At 62.1% G+C, this 18349-nt stretch overlaps 3 protein-coding genes across 3 annotated transcripts; 1 reads left to right on the forward strand and 2 right to left on the reverse strand.

The window, feature by feature from the left end:
• Positions 1-88: 88 nt before the first annotated feature.
• Positions 89-6515, reverse strand: LOC127477409 (RNA-binding Raly-like protein). The gene is made up of 7 exons (XM_051801723.1): positions 6458-6515; positions 4462-4540; positions 2168-2218; positions 1695-1843; positions 1267-1380; positions 838-1004; positions 89-456 (listed from the first exon to the last, which is right to left on the reverse strand). The coding sequence occupies exons 1-7, from the start codon at positions 6492-6494 to the stop codon at positions 418-420; spliced, it is 636 nt and encodes a 211-aa protein (XP_051657683.1). The 5' UTR covers positions 6495-6515; the 3' UTR covers positions 89-417.
• Positions 6516-7318: 803 nt separating this feature from the next.
• Positions 7319-12215, reverse strand: LOC127477404 (C-type lectin domain family 18 member A-like). The gene is made up of 12 exons (XM_051801714.1): positions 11938-12215; positions 11049-11140; positions 10328-10552; positions 10156-10253; positions 9525-9646; positions 9334-9441; positions 8908-9000; positions 8662-8768; positions 8393-8522; positions 8226-8322; positions 8043-8134; positions 7319-7880 (listed from the first exon to the last, which is right to left on the reverse strand). The coding sequence occupies exons 1-12, from the start codon at positions 12035-12037 to the stop codon at positions 7843-7845; spliced, it is 1302 nt and encodes a 433-aa protein (XP_051657674.1). The 5' UTR covers positions 12038-12215; the 3' UTR covers positions 7319-7842.
• A 1652-nt stretch (positions 12216-13867) lies between these two features.
• LOC127477405 (fibulin-7-like) lies at positions 13868-17269 on the forward strand. The gene is made up of 8 exons (XM_051801716.1): positions 13868-14006; positions 14456-14612; positions 14776-14946; positions 15116-15241; positions 15405-15527; positions 15622-15759; positions 15842-15980; positions 16712-17269. Exons 1-8 carry the CDS (start codon positions 13938-13940, stop codon positions 17070-17072), a joined length of 1284 nt encoding a protein of 427 aa, XP_051657676.1. The 5' UTR covers positions 13868-13937; the 3' UTR covers positions 17073-17269.
• The last annotated feature ends 1080 nt before the right edge of the window (positions 17270-18349 follow it).

Here is an 18349-nt window from a genome sequence, read left to right on the forward strand (position 1 = left end):
TTGAGATGTGACCTGTGCCATAGGGGTGGGAACCCTGGGCTGCTCTCTCTGTGCCCCACAGCACCCTGTGGGTGAGGAGGTGCTGCCAGCAAGGCAAATGGGATTTGGGTTGCTCCTTCGGGACATGGTCCTTTTTCTTTTGTTTCTGCTCCTCCCCTCCCTCCCCCGGCCACCTCTGCTTATCTCTAGGTCTGAAAACAGGAGGAAAAAGAAAATGAGCGCATTGGAACACAAAAACTTCTCTCTCCCCAGCTGGCTGGCAGCTGCCAGGGTGGGACACGGGGCTGCCGGCGGCCGGGGATGGCTGTGCCAGGAGCGGGCACCTCGCGTTGTGCCTGGCTGGAAGCCTCAAAAGAAATAATGAACACAAGCTGGGAAGGACTGGCCACACGGGAAGGCCACAGCATCCCAGTCCGGCTACTGGCTCCCCTCGGGATCCGACATGTGGGTTTTCACCTGTGAGGAGAAACATGCGGCGTGGCCGTCCTCCGTGCTGGCAGAGGATCAAACCCAGTGCCCTGCCCAGCACGGGGATCCTCGGGATCCCACATCCAGCTGGGGGATGTGGGTGAGGGAGCAGCACCTTTGATAAAAGGTATTTCTGCTCCGAGGGATTTTTTGCAGCCTTAGTGCAGCCTTGATTCACACCCAGGGGTTTGCTGTGGGGTGCTCGGGCCTGTCCCAGAGGCACTGGTGGTTTTAGCCCTGGAACCCAGCTGGAATGGCTTGGGGAACCCTGGTGGAGCACCTCATCTACTCCAGGAATCCCTCACCAGCAAGCAGGTGTGGATTTTAGGGAAGCAGAGAACCCAGCAGAGGATCTGGCCCTCCTCTTACCGTCTCCTCAGTGTCTGTGCTCTCCTCGGCGCTGTCGATGTTGCGCAGGTCACTGTGCCCATCAGCTCCCATCCCCTCCTTCCCCCGCGACTCCCGGGACCCCTCTCCTGCTGGGGACGGCGACTCTGTCCCTGGCTCTGCCCTCTTCTTCTCACTCTCCTTGGACCCTGCAAAGCCAGAGACAGCAGAAATTTGGGGTACCTGTGCAAACATCAGCCCTGTCCTCGCTTGCGTTCCCTTGTGCCAAAGGGCTGGGTTTTTACTTTGCAGGGAAGGAGAAGGAGGTAAGGAACCTGCCAGCCAGCTCTGGATGTCCTGGGCACACACGGAGGGACCCTTACAGCCAGCTCAGGGTCCAGGCTCACATGTGCCCTCAGGTTGCCCAGCACAGACACCCCAGTGTTGGAGGGTCTGGGCCTGTCCCCTCACCCGTGAGACGCTCTCTCCTCTGGTCCATGCGGTCCAGGCTCTCCAGCAGACTGTCCACCTGTGCCTTGATCTGGCTCAGCTCCCCCTTGATGGAGTGCAGCTCTTCAGCTCGCACTGCAGGGAGAGGAGTAGTGAGGAGCCCACCCAGATCAAGGAGGACACGCCATCCTGGGCAGCCACCTCTGAAGCACCCCACTCTCTGGAGCATTCCCCCCTCTGGAACATTCTCCTTCACAAAACATCTTCCTCTATGAAATATACTCCCCACCAGACATCCTTGAGGAACAGGAATGGGCCCAGGGGACAGTCACCAACCCAGTGCAGCCCAGGCTGCATCTGCTGGAGCTGGGGACTCACAGCAGCAGGGTCAGCACACACTGAGACGTGAGGGCTGAGCCTCTTCTTTCTCCCAGCCCTGTCACACTTACACTTTGTCCGTCCTGCCGTGGAGCTGGTGCTGCTCCTCGTCCCGGGCTGGGGACTCAGGCTGCTCTTGCCTCCTGCTCCCAGGTGAGTCCGTCTGGTCTTGACCGGGATGCGGTTAATGAGGGGGGGGATCTTCTGGTACTCATAGACCCTGCAAGGGCACAAGAGCACAGCGGCATGAGCACAACCTTAGAGGTGCAGCAGTACCCCTTACCAGCCAAGAGAGCATCTCTTTGGGTCCCTGTGTGGTGAAAGGACCCACAGTGTGGGTGCTGCCCTGCCCACATGGTGCCCCTGCCCCTTGTGCCCCCTCCCCAGGCCCCCAGCCTGTGGAAGCTGCGGCTCCTCAAAGTGGGGAAACACCACTGAGCCTCTCTTGGAGGCAGGGGGACATGTGCCCAGGGACACCCTGCTTTTCCACGGTCACACACCAAACCCACACATGCTCATCCTGCTCCTGGGATGCTGCGCTCACCGGTACGGGAAGTCATCCCTGTAGAGGTCATAGTCCAGGTCACAGTTACTGCTGCAGGAGGGGGAGAGAGGAGAACATGTCACCTGCTCTGTGGATCACCATGGAGCAGTCACTGCTGGGCACAGGAGGGCAGAGACACCCACCCAGCCTCCAACCTCCCATAACAGGAGGCATTCCGGAGGATCCCACACCAGCTGCCTGGGCTGCAGCATGCCCTGGGAGGTGTCTGTGCCCTGGCAGGGATCTTCCTCGAGGCAAACAAGGGTGTTGGGAGGGATGGTGAGAGCCCCCGGGGCAGCATCAGCAGGGTCTGTCCTCAGGAAGCTGCATTTAGAGTGCCCTGGTGTTAAACTCCACAGTCCCTGGCTCCAGGTGTGCTGTCAGCTCACTCGGCTCCAAACTAAGAACCGATCTGTCAGCGGATCCCCTCCAGTGCGGGCAGTGACATGTCCATAATAAATCATGTGCCATGGACCAGGAGTGGGGAGTGGCGGGAGGAGGAAGAGGAAGAGGAGAAGGAAGAGGAAAGATGCTGAAGCTCATTTTGCTGCTTCAGTTCTTGCAGAGTCAGGGAGCACAGAATTAAACCTAACCCAGTAGAGACAAAGCCACGCTCCAGGCATCACTGGGAGCAGGGAACCTTCCTGCTGTCAGGAATGGGGGGACCAGTTCAAAGTCCCCCAGGGCTCCAGATCTGGCTGCAGATGAGCTTGTCACTGTGGGATCAATGCTGGGGCTCAGGGAGGTCTGCTGAGGGGCTCACAGGCAACCTGGTCTGCCCTGCCTGGAGCACCAAGCCTGGGCCAGGCTCACCCAGCCCAGAGGGCAGCTTGGAGCCTGTCATGGGGCAGAGGCACCTCCTGTCCTGTTGCCACCCTACCTTCTTCAGGAATCCTCTGCACAAGGCAGAGCCCACAAGCATCAGCCCTCCTGGTAAGGGCAAGCTGGCAGCCCTGGTGACCTGCCTGCTCCTGTGCTTTGCATGTGGGGTTCAATCCTTGGGGTCTATTTTGGGAGCTTTTGGTCCAGACTTGCTGCCTTCCAAGTTTCTGTTGCTGTGACAGGGATGGTGTGTCCTTTGCATCCCCAACTCCTGCCTGTCACCCAGGGGGGAAGGTCACAACCTGTCCTGGGAAAACAGGGAATGGGCAGACCGAGAGGTGTCCCAACCCACACACGGGGCACAGGGAAGGTGCCTGCTCCAGTGGCTGCTGCTACTGCATGGAGCCCACACTGAAAGGTTTGGGGATGCCACAGGACACCCTGTGCAATGGGAGAACTGGTGGCACTGCAGGATACCCAGTCTTGGGGTCTAGCACCCAGCTAGGGACACAGCAAGGGGTTTCCTGGCTCAGCTCTGCTCAGAGAATCCCCTGGGAAGAGCAAAGGCAGTGGCTGCCACGCTCCAGCGCCCAAGGGGGCCAAGCAGTCCCGGCCCTCCAGTGCTGCCTCTCTTCAGCTCCATGGCAACAGGCAGAGCAATTAGTTCAATCAGGGCGTTTGCAAAAAAGCTCTTATGAGACAGAGGAGCCCGGCTCCAATCCCCTCCTCACCACACGTCCACCGAGACAGGGAGACAAAAGTGTGCAGGGATGGGGACCTACTCTTCTGCCACCATCAGTGCCATCACCATCACCTACCACCATCCTCAGGGCCATCACCACCCCCGTGTGTCCCTGCAGGGGTGTCTGTCCCTGAGGAACAGCATTTAAAAGCCACAATTGCAATGGATATAGACACAGAATCGTAGAATCCTGGAACGGTTTGGGTTGGAAGGGTCCTTAAAGCTCATCTCATTCCAAACCCCTCTGCAATGGGCAGGGACACCTTCCACTAGACTGGGAAGCCCCATCCAACCTGGTCTTATGCACTTCCAGGGATGGGGCAGCCACAGCTTCTCTGGGCAGCCTGTGCCAGGGCCTCACCAGCAGGAAGAATTTCTTTCTTATGTCCAACCTAAACCTGCCCTCTGTCAGTTTGAAGCCATTACTGAAGGAGTACATCTGTAACAAGCATGGAGACCACAGGGCTTCTCTGACTGCCTTCGGGTGGGGAGGGCAGGTCCCCACACCCCACTGGTGACACACACCAGGAGGGGCCCAGCGAGGACTCCAGCCAGCACGTGTGTGGCCAAGAGCCCTGTCGGGATGGGGTAGGGACATCCCACAGACTTACACCTCCCAGCTGGAACAGTCAGAGGTGTGAGTGATGGAGAGCAGGGGGGGAAGAGCAGCCGGGTGTGGGACAGTGCCCAGCGCCCCCGTGCAGCCCCCACCCCACACACAGGCACTCACTGGTACAGGCTGCTGCTGTGCTGCCGCTTCTGGCCCAGCCTGGCCCGGCTCGGCTTGGGCTCCCTGGCCATGTCCAGATCTGTGGGGAGAGAGAGGAGGAGAATGAACCCACATAGACACATCTCTAGCACCAGCTTCCTTTGGTCCCAACCACACTCCTGTCCCGGTTGGAGATGTCCCACCTCAGAAAATCTGCAGGATGAGCAGGAGGCTGGCAGCTGTCTGGATTTAAGCTTTTGCGAAGGACAGGAGCAGCCCAAGGTTGTGCCAGGACATGGAGCGGGTCAAGTTATCCCTTCCCATGGGTGCCCTGTCCCAAGGAGCCAAAGCTGGGCAAGCTCCAATTAGGGTGGCAGAAAGCACCTCTGATGATGAGGATAATTATTCCTCGGAGACATTTCCCACCGCAGCGGTGAATCCACCTCTGCCATCACTCCTGCTGGGTGGATGGGCTGTATTTTGGGGAGGTCTGGGACAGCGGGACACCATGCCAGGGATGTGGGAAGCCCCACATCCTGCTGCTCTGCCCTCTCAAAGGCTGCTGAGACATGTGTGATGCCGAGGTGTGGGGTGGAGATGCCTCTGGACGCGCAGCTCAGCGATGTCACATCACAGCTCCCCGGCAGTGCCCTTCACCCCTTTGTGAGGATTTCACAGCCAACATCCACATAAAAGCCAGCTTGAATCTCCTTTCTGTGTATACATTTGAGAGGCACCAATACTGTGGTTTAAATCTCCATAGATTTAATTTTGTGATTTTGGGGGACTCCAAAACCTCTCTGGCCCCTGGGGTAGGAGGTGGTGGGTGAGATGTTGAGGGGTCCCTCTTGTATACTTCCCTTAGACACAGTAAGTGTGACCAGCTGTCCCACAGGTGACATTGTGGATGCCACTGCACCAGGGCACACCAAGCTGAAGCTTCCTGAGTGCTCTGGGAACACACTGTCCCAGCAGAGAGGTTTAGACCTCCCCAGAAGCGTGGACACTGGCCACGGGTCCCTCCAGCCCAGCATCTGTCAGATGAAGTTCCCCCCAACCCTACAGGGAAGAGGGTTTCTGAGAAAGATCCAAGCAGAAGGAAACTGGCACTTTGCTTTCCAGGCTGCCACCTTGTGTGGTGAAGTCTGTGGGCTGGCTCTGATCTCAGGGTGAGCTGGGGAAAGTGCTCTGTGCATGCCAGGTAATGCTGGCACCAATTTTTCATGGGTGCAGCCAGATTCCCATGGACTGCTCAGGGCCAGAGCCCGCTGTTGACATCCCTCTCTCCAGCCCAGCAGAGACACTCACTCCACTCCCTGCCAGCAGGACAGAGACCTCAGCACCCCAGCCAGGGACCCTGTCAGAGGCCACCTGTACCTAGGGGACTGTCCTGCTGGGGCAGGGGACAGAGGCAGCAGAGCTCCATCACCCAGGGTCATTGGCCCTGTGTCTGGGCTCCCCTCCGTGTAATGGAAGGGTTCTGAGAGAGCATCCCTGTCCTTAGGGAGTAATGGTATGGGGGAATAATGTATGGGGGAGCATTCCAGCACCGGGAGGACATCCCTGACCTAGAGGTAATCCCAGTACTAAAAGGACATCCCCGAGATAGGAGGGAATTGCATGGGGGCATCCCAGTACTGTGATGATATATTCCTGTCCTGGAGGTAACAGTAGCGAGGGGTAATGGCATGGGGGCATCCCAGTACTGGGAGTGCATCCTTTCCGGGGGTCATGGCATGGGGAGAACCAGGCATCCCGGTATCGGGAGGCCATCCCAGCCCTGGGGAGGGACTGGTACCGCTGTGGAGGGCACCTGGGAGGCGGCCCCACCCGGGGTGGCAGCGTTAGGGGCACCAGAAGGCTGCAGGGGGACACCCCCGCCTCGGGCAGGGCTGCCAGTGCCGGGCGAGCATCCCGGTACCGGAGCATCTCCCGGGGGAAGGGTGCGGGAGGAGGGCCGATCCCGCGGGAGGGATACCCGGGGGGAGGATGAGGGCCCGATCCGGCCGGTACTCACATCTCCAGCCCGCGTCCCCGCTGCCGAAGAGCGTCATGGCCCCGCACCGGCCCCGCACCGGCCCCGCACCGGACCGAGCGCTGCCACCGGGCGCTACCACCGCCGGGCGGGGGGGCCGGGCCGCACCACCGCGGCGCGGGGGGACACCACGCCCCGCACGGTGGTCCGTGGCAGCCCCGCTGCCTGTCCCTGCCCGCACCGCTGCGGGCACCGCGCTCACGCCGCCCCCGGCATCTCCATCCTCACCCTCATCCTCCCCGGGCTCCTTCCACCTCCCGCCCCTCGCACCTGCCGGATCCTGCCCTCCCGGTCGCCGGCTCGGTGGCTGTCCGGGTTTGCCCAGCTCGCCCGGAGCCCCGAGCCCAGCCTTGCTGGCAGCGATGTGGATCGCGCCTTCCCGCCACGGAGCTGGGGACACAACCAGCTGGCACGCAGCGCCCTGGCTGGGGACGTTTTAATTCCCAGCCCAGCCCAGCGTTGGAGAGAGCTGTTCGGACAGGAGGAGGGCAGAGGCATGTCCCCTTCAAAAGCACCCACTGGCACCCACCAGCGCTGGAGTCACAGGTTTTCACTCAGCACGTGGAGAGCCCTGACTTGGGGCTGTCCTGGGGCTGGAAGAAGCACCTCTTGGCTAATGCCACCCTTCCAAAACCCCTCCAGGTGCTGGAGACAAGAGTTCAGCCAGAGGCTGGACTGGTCCTGGTTCCTCCAACCCCAGAACTTGCTCCAGGGATGGAGATGGAGGTACCACCTAGTGCAGGCAGGATGTGGGATGTGGTTAGGGAGAGTCTGGTGGGCTTGAGAGAGCAAAGGGAGACAAACTGCTCTTCCCAAGGGGGAGAGGGTCTTTATTAACTGCTGGGCAGATGGTGGTGGTGAGGAACTGGGTGATGATGAAGGGTCAGGTGATCATGAGGAACCCAGCAGGCTGGGAGGTTCCCACACAGGTTGGGACTATGGCTCAGAGCTGAGCCTGGTCCTCACCCTCAGCTGTGCTGAGATCTGCACCTCCCTGGAGCCCCCCTTGGCCCCTTGTCACTTCAAGACCACAGTCCAGACATGGCCCAGCTGCCAATTTCGGAGAAGGATGCTGCTGTACCAGGCTGTTGCAGGGGCATCTCCTGCCCAGGAGTTGTCACAGTGTGATGGTGAGAGAGGAAGGTGAGGGGCAGAAGAAGACGCTGTTTTGGGGATGCTGACATAAAGCACACCCCTTCTCACCAGGTCCCAGTGCCATGGGGCCCCTCAATCCCCCATCCCCTGTGCAGGTGAGCCATGGGGGGATCCTTCTGAGCCATGGTCCGGGCTTGGTACAGCATCAGGGTCTTCCTGAACCACAGGCTTGGCACAGCAGCCAGCGCTGGCCAGTTCCCAGGGCTGCTGGCTCAGGGGTCCCGCTGCCACAGGGCGATGTGTTCCTGGGCTGTGATGGAAGGCAGACAGTCAGTGCCCCCCACGCCAGGAAGCACCCAGAGTTCTGGGCAGGGCTGGCAACAAGGGACAGACCCAGCAGAGCTGGAGACTGGCACCCCCAGGGCTTGGAAGCCCTGGGGACACACGGGAGGGCCCCCAGCCCCTCACTCACCGAACTGGCAGATGTACCGGTTTCGGGTCTTGCAGCGCTGGTCGTTCCAGTTGAAGGCGGCCGACGCCTGCATCTCCACACAGTTCCCAAACCTGTGTCCCCGCGGGAGGGTGGTGAAGCCAGGCAGTGCAGTGGCACAGCGGTGACACCATGCAGGGCTCGGTGTCCTCTAGATCCACTTACCCCTGGTTGTCCGGCTGCCCAAAAGCAAAGCTGGTGAAAGAGGATGGCTCGCCCATGTCCCAGCGGAAGGAAGCCTTGGATGTCTTGTAGGTGAGACCTGGGGGAGTGGGAGGTGGGTTGGCATGTCTGCTGCCACCCCGGGCACCCTGCCCACTGCTGTCACTCACCGATCCAGAAGTTCCCAGTCTCAAAATCAGTGTCTGTCACCCTGTTACCCATCTCCAAGCGGCTGAGGTAGAAAGCCAGGATGTCCTGGACCTTCTGGGTTCTGATCTGGGCCAGCATCGCCCCTTTCTCCTGCAGGGAAGGGAGTGAGTCTGCCCCAAACGTGTGGCCCAGCCCTGCGCCAGGCAGAGGAGAGATGCCCGGGAGGGCTGTGAGCATGGGTGGCACTTTTCAGATGCACAAGGATGCCCGGAGCATCCCAGGAGCTCACCTGGCACTTAATTTTGGCTCCATAGTAGGTGTCGGCCTCGGGGGACACCATGAAGCAGTCGCTGTCTATCCGCACATCGCAAGCGTGGAAAGGGAACTGGATCTTCGCTGGGGGCACAGGCAGGAGCAGGTGGGTCCCTGTGCTGGCCAAGCTGGGCCCACAGAGGACCCTCCACCCCACTCCGGGGGTCCTTGCCCATGGGTTCCTGCTGCCATCCTGCAGCAGCACAGGTGGGCACAGACTCACTGCCGCACTCTGCTCCACCGTAGCCCACGTCGCAGAGGCAGGAGCACTCCTCCTTCCTGAACCTTCCGTGGAGGCACTGCCCGCTGCACCTCACTGTGGGTACGGTGCTGCTTTAGCTGGGGGGGGCTCGGCGGCCCCCTGCCCGCCCCACGCTGCCCCCCAGGCACTGTCCATGCTGCCCATGCTGCACCAGCCATACCCACACATGCACTGAGCTGTGCTGGTGCCCCTGGTGCTGCACCACTGTGGGCACACGGGTACTGAGCAGGCTGTGAGTGCTGCACTGGCCATGCCCAAGCACGCCCTGCACCAGCTCTGTACCTGCACCCTCTGCACCCACCCTGCACACGCATGGCCTGCACCCACAGCAGCCACGCACGTGCCTCGAGAGAGGAGGAGAGGCAGGGCTGTGTGGTGCCCTCTCACCTTGGCAGTACCTTCCTGTGTAGCCGGGGGGACAGGCGCACTGGCAGCTGCTCATGTCGAGGCGCCCGCTGTTCCTGCAGCTCATGCGACAGGGGTTCCTGGGCACCTCTGGGCACAGCAGGAGGGGGTGTCAGGGCCGGCAGTGGCACTGCTGGGGCCACACAGGGGCCGAAGGGACCGCAGGGACTCACCACAGAGCCCGCCGCCGTGATCCCAGGACTTGAAGCAGCCAGAGAGGCCGGCGGTGCAGAGGGAGCACCAGGGTCCCTGCTTGTAGGGCAGGACGGGCATCCCGGCCACCTCCCAGTTGCCCCTGGCCCCGCAGGCAGCTGGAGGAGGATGCCCCGCCCACCCCGACAAGCCACACCCCTTTCTGGACAGAGCCCCGCCCACTTCCAGTGCACAACACCGCCTAGACTTCACAGCCCTGCCCACTTCTGCACATAGCCCCACCCACCACACTCAGCCCCACCCATTTTAACACATAGCCCCTCCCATGGCATCAAGTCCCCGCCCACTCCCCAAACATAGTACCGCCCACATTTCCCACCCCGCCCATTTCAATGCATGGCCCCGCCCACACCATTCAGCCACGCCCACTCCCACCATCCAGCCCCGCCTACCAGCATGGTATGGCTCCACCCCCAGCCCTCACCGTGCATCCCCATAGGTCAATCCACCGGGACACACCCAGCAGAGACCCCGCCCACCCCATAAGCCACACCCACTTACCCCAGCCCCACCTCCATCCCACATGGCCCTGCCCCTCCCGGCGTGTCCTCCCCCCATCCCCTCCCCTGTCCCTCCCCCCCCAGCCCTTACCCCGGGTTGTAGGCGCAGGCGAAGGCCTCTCTGGGGCCGTGGGGGCCGGGGCAGCGGTGCCGGCCGCAGCCCAGCCGCCCCGCCGTGGCCCACACCAGCTGAAGGAGGACACGTGTCACCCCGTGCCCCGGACCCCCACGGCCCCCCGGAGCCAACCCTGCCCCGTGCCCACCTGGGTGTAGTGGTGGCAGGTGGCATTGCTGGCGCAGTGCCCCGTGCCGTAGTTGTAGCCACGTCCCTCGGCGAACCAGCGCTCCAGCAGGAATACAAAACCCCCTGTGCCCACCGGCAGCAGGGCCTCGTTCCAGCCCAGCTGTGGGGCTGGTGGGGGAGTGGGGCCCTCCAGGCAGCTGGCTGCCCGTGCCCCTGCCAGCTGCCCCAGCTCCTCGCTCCACTCCTGCGGGGATGGGCGTGAGCCACTCAGGGGGAATTTGGGGGCTGACAAGGGACTCAGTCCAGGGGATGACTGGGGGATGTCATGGGGGATGCTGCAAGGGACCCCTAGGGACCAGTCCTGCCCTTGGTGTGCTCAGGTATGGAGTGGTTGGGGGTACACCAAGGGCCATCATGGGGAATGGGGGACCCCATGGAAGACCCCTGTGGACCAGCCCTGTCCTTGGTATGTGTAGGTGTGGGGTGATCAGGGGACATCAGAAGGACATGGCAGACCCCAAAAAAGACCTCAAAGGACCATCCCTGTCTTTGGCGTGCCCTCGATTTGTCAGTGCTGGTGGCACGTCCTTCCCTTGGGGCCCCACACCAGGTCTTCTGCTTCGTTAGCTTGTTAACAAACTACTGCGTAGCACCCACGGGCTACCCCCCTCCCTGGGCATGGAGTGGTAGGTGGATGTGACATCGAAGGTGGGGGACATGGGACCTGTGAGGGGGCTCACCAGCTTCTGCATGTTGGCAGCGGGGGGCTGCACTTTGCTCCTCAGCTTGTTGTGCAGCGAGAGCACCAGGAAGGTCTCCTTCATGCTGAGAGCTGGGGGGACAGCAGGGGATAGGGATGGGACCAAGGGGGCCGGGGGGTGCAAGTGCCTTCCCCATATGCCTGGCTGTGGTCAGACCCTTCGGGAAGCCGTGGGAACTCTCCCTGAAGGGCCCGACCGCAGCCGGGGATACGGGGAAGGCACCCAGGTCTCCATGGAGACTTGAGGGGAGAGAAGAAAGCGCTTTTGGGCTGGGAGCACAAAAGGGGCAAGGGGCCGGGGGGGGGCGGCCAGCCCGCTGAGCCCCTGTCTCGCACGGGTGGGCTGAGACTGCCAGGAATGCACCCGCTCCCCCCCCCAACCCCCTACCTCTGTCCTGCCAGCACCCAGACCCTTCCGGGCTGGACCCGTCACTAGTCCCCATCACCAGCTGCAGGACCCCCCACCCCATTCTGTCACCAGTTCCGTCCCATCACCAGCACCAGAGCCCCCCCAGGTTCCATCACATCACCAGCCCCAGACTGGCCCCAGGTCCATTATATCACTAGCCCCAGAGTTCTCCAGCCCCATCCCATCACCAGTTCCATCCCATCATCAGCCCCAGAGCCCCCCCAGCTCCATCCCATCACCAGCTCCATCCCATCACCAAATCTATGCCCCCCTCCCAGCCCCATCCCATCCCCAGCCCCCACCACCCATCGAGATCCTCGTTGCCATCCCTGGATACCCATCACCCACCCAGTCCCCTGCCCGCCTGGTCTGTCCCAGCGGGTGCTCAGGGTGCACTCACCCCCTAAACCAGCTGCCTCCCAGCCCTGCTGCCGGAGGAGCAGCCCCTCTTCCCAGTTACCTCCCGGCGCCAGCGGGGACAACTTTTCTGGAGCATCCGACCTCGTCTCACCCACCCTCCACACCAGGAGGCTGCAAAGCAGCAGGACCAAGAGCTCCATGACGGTCCTGGGATGGGGGGGACCAGAGGCTCCAGGGGGAGGGCTGTGGAGAGCCGAACCACCCCGCAGCAGCCCCGGCTTTGGGGCGAGCTCGGCGGCGCGCTCCTGCGCGCTCCCGCCTGCGTGTGTGTGTGTGTGTGTGTGTGTGTGTCTGGTCGCAGGATTTGATCCTATTCAGGACTCCAGACAGGCACCGCTGGGCAGCGCGAACAAAAGCTTGACGGGTGAGTAATAGCTCTGTCAAAACAGTTGCTCGCTGGAGCGAATGTGGCAGACAAGTCCCGGGGCCCTGGGCTGCAGCCCCGCCGGGATGTCCCGCAGCGGGGTCAGCCCCCCGTGCTCTGCCCCAGCCCCGCCGCCGGGCCGGGGTCGGGGTGTAGAGGCAGCAGGAGCCGGGGTCGCAATCGGAACCCAATTTGGGACTCTGCGAGACTGGATACCGAGGGGCTGGGGCAGTCAGGGGGCCCCTGCTGCCAGCCTTCCTCCTGCCCCATGAATTAAACATGCCGGGGAGGTAACACACACCGCTGCAGGCAGGAAGCCAAATACCCGCTCCGGGGAGCTGGGCAGTGTGGTTACAGGGTGGGAGGATGTGAGGGCTGGGGGGCCGGTGCCGGGAGAGATGCCGAGCTCAGGGAGAGGGATGTCTCAGCAGGCACTCGGGGTCAGGCAGTGGGGCCGGAGCCCAGGCTGCTCGGGGGGCTCAGTAGCACCCTGAAGGCTTTGCCCCAGCACAGGGCTCCCAGCAACCATGGCAGCTGCTCCACTGGCACAGGGCAGAAGTGTGGGCTTCAGACATCCCCACTGGGGGTGGCCAGGGGACAGGCACATGTGGCCGTGCCCTTTCCTCTGGGCTGCCACAGGCAGGAGGGACCCGGAGCATCCTGCCTGTCAGCTGTCAGGTCTGAGCTGGGTGTCAGCATAAACCCAGCTCTAAATGCTTCAGTTCCCTCATCTCGAGCCTAACCCTGGCCTTGAACCCTGGCCTAATGCTAATGCCAACCCCAACTCTCATCAAAACCTTCCTGCTAATATGGACCTGAACCCTTTGATCTGGTCCTAATGCTAACTCTAACCCTAAGAAAAAACCTGACCTTAGTCCTAATCATGAGTTTGATGCTAACCCGAGTTTTAAACTCCAGACCTAACCCTAATGTTAACCCTGACCCTAGTCCTAAACCCAACCTAACCCAAATGTTAATCCTAATCAATCCCAACCCTAACCACAACTCTAATCCTAACCTCATCCCTAGTCCTAATGCTGACTCTAACATTAACCCTGACCCTAATGTTAATGCTGACTGTAACACCAACCTGCATCCCAACTCCAGGCTGCATCAGATCCCTGGGGTTCCACTCTAAACTCCAGCCATGGCTGAGCTCACCCCAGCAAAGCTGTGCTGAGTCCAGTGAGTCCACAGCATTCCTGGGCTGCCCTTCCCCACGGCCCCAGCCCCTCCAGAGAGCTGAACCCCAGCACAGACCCCAAAGCCATCTTTTCTCACAGCAGACTTTCCCAGGCTTAGCAAACGCGCGGGATTAGCCTCATCCTGCATCCCTGCGTGCTGGGAAACCCCAGAGCCAGGGCTGGCCGTGGGGTGAGCCTGGTACTGCCGTAAGTGCCGTGACAGCCACCGCCTGGCCCCGGCATCTGCTGGCCCTGGGACATGAAAGGCCCCAAAGCCTCTGATGTGCAGAGAGGGAAAGGAACGGAAGGGAAGGGAAGGGAGAGGCTGGCGCCAGTGCCAAGGGGAAACTTTCCTACAGCTCAGCCTCGGCCAGGAGAAAAACCAACAAACACACAGGCACACACTGCGGATAAATCCCAGCGAGTGCAGGAGTGCGGCTGTGAGCAGAACCGGACCGTCGGCGTCTTGTCCCTGCAGCCAGCCCCGGAGTGATGCTCCTCATCCCACTGCCAGCCTGGCTGGCCCTGGGCATCCTGCAGCTGCCTCTTGGCAGCGCCCAGGTAAGGACCCTCATACCTCCCTCCCTCCAGCCCCATAGCAGACCCCCCACTGTGGGCTGATCAGCACCCACCTCTGACACCCCAGTGCCCCGTCACCAGCCCGGCATGGTGGGTACAGCACAGCCATGACACCCGTGGGGCTGCCCAGGGCCAAGGGGGTGATCATAGGACTTTTCCACTGCAGCAGTGAGACGATGTTAAACCCACCTGGGGCATCCAAGCTGCTCCTCAGCATCCAAGTGCCCGGGCAGGGCTGGGTGGGGAGGGCTGAGGCTGGAGCAGACATGGAGCCAGGGGCGGACCCCAATTAGAATGGGAAGGGGCTCTGCCCAAGACAGGATGTTCAAACCAAGTCCAAAGATGCTGCCTGCTTGGAAGGGTCCCCCTGGGCTGCAGCAGGGTGGCAGAGGAGCCCAGCGGGTGACAGGGATGTCCACGTGTCCCCCCAGGAGTGCCTGAGCCGGCAGCAGGCGCTCAGTGCGGTGCGGCAGATGCAGAAGCTGCTGGCGGCGCAGGAGGCTGCTCACCTGCGGGGCACACGCGGGCTCCGGAACCAGCTTTCCATCCTCCAGAGCCACCTCCAGAGACAGCCCACCAAACGCAATGGTACCCCCGGCCAGTCACCACCACCGGTGACATCCCCACAGGGCCGCCTCTGACACCTGGACCCCCACAGACAGCCTGGGCAAGGCACCCCCAGCTCCTCGCCGGGTTGGGGCCGGCTCCAGCCTGGTGGTGTCCATCCTCACCCGTGTCTGTCTGTCCACAGACACCTGTCCGCAGCTGGCGGTGCCCCTGAACGGGCGGATGCTGGGCCGGAGTGTGCGGGTGGGCCACGACGTTCACTTCGTCTGCGACAGCGGCTTCCGGCTGGTGGGCTCGGAGACACGCAGCTGCCGGCACAACCGCACGTGGAGCGGCACCCAGCCCTTCTGCAGAAGTGAAGTGGAGTGGGGTTGGGGTGCCATGGGCTCAGCCCAGCCCGTGGGCTCCTCCCTCACCCTGAGCCACGGGGTTCCATCGCTCTGCCCAGAGGCTGCAGCCACGGGCACGGGGATGAAGCGAGGATGTGCTTCTCCAGCTGGTGCTCACGAGCTGCTTCTCCCTAGGTATGGATGACTGCTCCAGCAACCCCTGTGCCAACAGCGGGACCTGCGTGGATGGTGACCAGAGCTACACGTGCCTCTGCCCCCCAGGCTGGTCAGGCCCCACCTGCCAGAACCCCATCTACTCCTGTAGGTGCCTGGGTTTGGACCGTGGAGGATGGGGATGCTCATGGGGACAGCACCTGGCTGTGCTGCACCATCTCCCACTTCCCTGGCAGCCCCCCCAGGGACCTCAGCCTCCACCCGTCTCCCCATACCCCACCCAGCATGTGACACCCGCTGTCCCCCACAGACTGGGTGACACTGAGCAACGCCTCCTTCAGCCGCCAGCCCCGCTGTGCCGAGGGCCGCTCAGGCTCCCGGCGCTGCAGCTGCGACACCGGCTTCCAGCTGAGAGCCGGTGGGGTATGCCAAGGTAAAAGAGGGCTGAAGATGGCAGGGAGAGGGGGGGAAACCGAGGCTTGGTGGCAACGGGCCCCCTGGCCATTCCCCACTTTTATCACCCCCAGACGTGGATGAGTGCCTGCTCTACCAGTCCAGCCCCCAGACCCGGATTTGCCTCCACGACTGCCTCAACCTCCCTGGCTCCTACCGCTGCCTCTGTCCCCCCGGCTACCTGCTCCATGCCGACCGCAACGCCTGCGAGGGTGAGAGTGGCAGGGCAGGGAGCATCCCGTGGGAAGAGGGTGCAGTGGGGGCAGCCCCTCTCACCCCGTGTCACCACCGCAGATGTGAATGAGTGCGCCGGGAAGCAGCACAACTGCACCCAGGGCGACCTCTGCATCAACACCTTCGGGGGCCACCGCTGCGTGCGCCCCAAGTGCCCCCCACCACGCCACAACACCAGCTACGTGAAGACCTCTGCCTTGTGAGTACTGTACTGCAGGTGGCTCGGGCTGTGTTGTGCCCTCTCCCAGACTGATGGGTCCTGCTGTGCCCTGGGGACTGTAGTGTGTCACCCAGGGGCAGCAGGGCTAGTGCCAGCCAGCACTGGTAGCAAATTGCCACGTGGGGTGCCCAGGTGTGCTTGGCATGCTCCTGGATGGTCTGGGGATGCTGGAGGTGCAGGCAGGAGCACCCCGATATGTGGTGGCTTTATCCAGAATCCTGCCTCCCCCCAGAGCCCCATACTGTAGGGAAAGACACTATTTCCCCTCTGCTGTGCATCCATGTGTTGCCATCATCTGGCTTCCAGCAGTGGCCATCGCACTCTTGAGACTAAATCACTTTGTGGCTGAGCAAAAACACCCAAGCAGAGGAGCATCCCTGATCTTGACATGTTCCTCTTCAGGAGGCACATCTACCTCCATCCCTGGCCTCCAGCTGGGACAGGCTACCCCCAGTCCCAGCCTTAGAGCATCACCCAGAGCTGTGTGCCTGCAAGGCATGGTGTTTGCCTGGCAGAAGCAGGGACCAGGTAGAGATCCAAGGCTGGGCACGCTCAGATGTGACTGTCTTGGGTTGCTCTGCCACAGGACCAACAGTGGGGCTGGAGATGCTGCTTGTGGCGTGGGCTGGGCTTGTTTGCAAGGATGAGGGCAGCTTCCTGAGAGAGCCAAACCACAGCTCTGAGCGGTGGCACCCCTTCTCTCCCGGCAGCCAGTGCGAGAGGAACCCCTGCCCCATGGAGAGCCGGGCCTGCCTCCTGGCTGCCACCTCCATCTCCTTCCACTACCTGCCGCTCCAGGCCAACCGCACCGTGCCCCGTGTCCTCTTCAAGATGTCCACCACCCGCTTCGTGGGCGACAGCCTGCGCTTCGCCATCACGGGCGGACGGGGCCAGGGCGTCTTCTCCGTGCGGCGCTCCGACCGGCAGACGGGAGAGCTGCTGCTCACCAGCCCCGTGGCCGGGCCAGCCACGCTGGAGGTGGAGCTGGAGATGAGCGAGTTCTCCCGCAAAGTCCTCCTGGGCAAGCACATCTTCAAGGTCACGGTCTTTGTGTCCCCGTATGTGTTTTGATCCCCTTTGGAGGCAGGTGCGGGGCCAAGTCGGGGTCTCCCCTGGGGAGCGATGGAGCACATTCAGCTCAGTGGTCCCAGTTCTTGTCCCATTGGAGACAGCTCTCTCCCATAATGCTTGCTCATGGCTGGCAGGGCAAAGCCACCACAGCAAAAACGGTGTCCCTGCAGGAAAAACCCTACGGGCAATGGGGGGACCAGCCTGAGTGTCTATCTCTGCCAGCCCCCCTCCTCTCTGCCTGCAGAGCACACAGAGGAGAAAGGCAGAGTGAGCCAACAGCACTTGGCATGCAGGTCCAGCTTCTTGTATCTTGTAATCTCTAATAAAAGAAAAGTGGCTGTAGGAAGGGTGTCCTCCTTGCTCTGTACCCCACGCTCCTGGGGCAAGCTTCCTGGGGGCTGGGGGCTGTTCTCATGGCAGATTTGCAGAGCTTGGGGTGCCAGTAGAACTGCCAAGCCCACCCAGGGTCATCCAGTGTCAACGTCCCTTCCAGCACCACTGTTGCTGGGGGCTGTGCAGCACAGGACTGGGAGATGGGTTAAACAGAGAATCACAGAATGGTTTGAGTTGGGAGGGATCATCTCATTCCAACACCGCTGCCATGGGCAAAGACACCTTCCTACAAGCTGCCCTGCACAACCTGCCCAACCAAGGCTCAGCCCCTTTGACAGTGCCTGGAACATGCTCTGGTGAGCAGGGGATGGTGATGGGGCCGTGCTTCCTTGTGTCCAGGAGGCTTCCCTCTGCAACAGCTCTGACAAGAGCCAACCACATGGCTGATCAGAGCTCCACAGCTCGCCAAGCACTCCAGCTGTTCCCCTGCACCCAACTCGAGGAGGGTGGGCTGAGAGAACAAGAGAGGTGCAGCCCCCAAGGCTCCTTGGGCACCCCCTGCCACCGCCGGCACGGCCAGACCCCTGCGCAGGGAGAGCCGCCGGCAGCCGGAGGTTGAAAAGGTGACGAGGGCCTTTGGGGACAGCGAGGGAAGGACATGCCGCCTCCAGGACACCCTTCCCTCGGCACACAGAAGCCTTCTCAGGTGAGTGTCCGGCCAGCACAAAGCAGCCGCTGTGCGCAGACGGCGGGCGGCTCATAAAGAGCTCCTTGTGCGCCGGGCAGCGGCTCCCGGGGCTCCGCGGGGCTCCTCGCCGGAGGACAGGGAAAAGCCTCCCCGGGGGCAGTGGAGCTGTGGACAGGGCTGGCAGGGCCGGCCCTACTGCGTCACCAAAATCCGCAGCTGGCCCGTGCCCACTGCAGAGAGAGGCTGGGATGCAAAG

The sequence above is a fragment of the Manacus candei genome, unplaced genomic scaffold (assembly GCF_025592945.1).
Source record: "Manacus candei isolate 608988 ecotype Guabito, Panama unplaced genomic scaffold, ASM2559294v1 h1tg000053l, whole genome shotgun sequence".
NCBI classification, from domain to species: domain Eukaryota; kingdom Metazoa; phylum Chordata; class Aves; order Passeriformes; family Pipridae; genus Manacus; species Manacus candei.

Excerpts from the sequence above, each read along its gene's own strand:
- LOC127477405 (XM_051801716.1), top strand. The coding sequence starts at position 13,938 with ATGCTCCTCATCCCACTGCCAGCCTGGCTGGCCCTGGGCATCCTGCAG. Across the intron at positions 15,528-15,621 it reads AGCCGGTGGGGTATGCCAAG|ACGTGGATGAGTGCCTGCTC; the intron begins GTAAAAGAGGGC and ends TATCACCCCCAG. Across the intron at positions 15,981-16,711 it reads TACGTGAAGACCTCTGCCTT|CCAGTGCGAGAGGAACCCCT; the intron begins GTGAGTACTGTA and ends CTCTCCCGGCAG.
- LOC127477404 (XM_051801714.1), bottom strand. The coding sequence starts at position 12,037 with ATGGAGCTCTTGGTCCTGCTGCTTTGCAGCCTCCTGGTGTGGAGGGTG. Across the intron at positions 9,647-10,155 it reads GCCTGCGCCTACAACCCGGG|GGGCAACTGGGAGGTGGCCG; the intron begins GTAAGGGCTGGG and ends CTGCGGGGCCAG. Across the intron at positions 8,769-8,907 it reads CGGTGGAGCAGAGTGCGGCA|CGAAGATCCAGTTCCCTTTC; the intron begins GTGAGTCTGTGC and ends CTGTGCCCCCAG.
- LOC127477409 (XM_051801723.1), bottom strand. The coding sequence starts at position 6,494 with ATGACGCTCTTCGGCAGCGGGGACGCGGGCTGGAGAT. Across the intron at positions 1,844-2,167 it reads AGGGATGACTTCCCGTACCG|GGTCTATGAGTACCAGAAGA; the intron begins GTGAGCGCAGCA and ends GTGCCCTTGCAG. Across the intron at positions 1,005-1,266 it reads GAGGAGAGAGCGTCTCACGG|GGTCCAAGGAGAGTGAGAAG; the intron begins GTGAGGGGACAG and ends CTGGCTTTGCAG.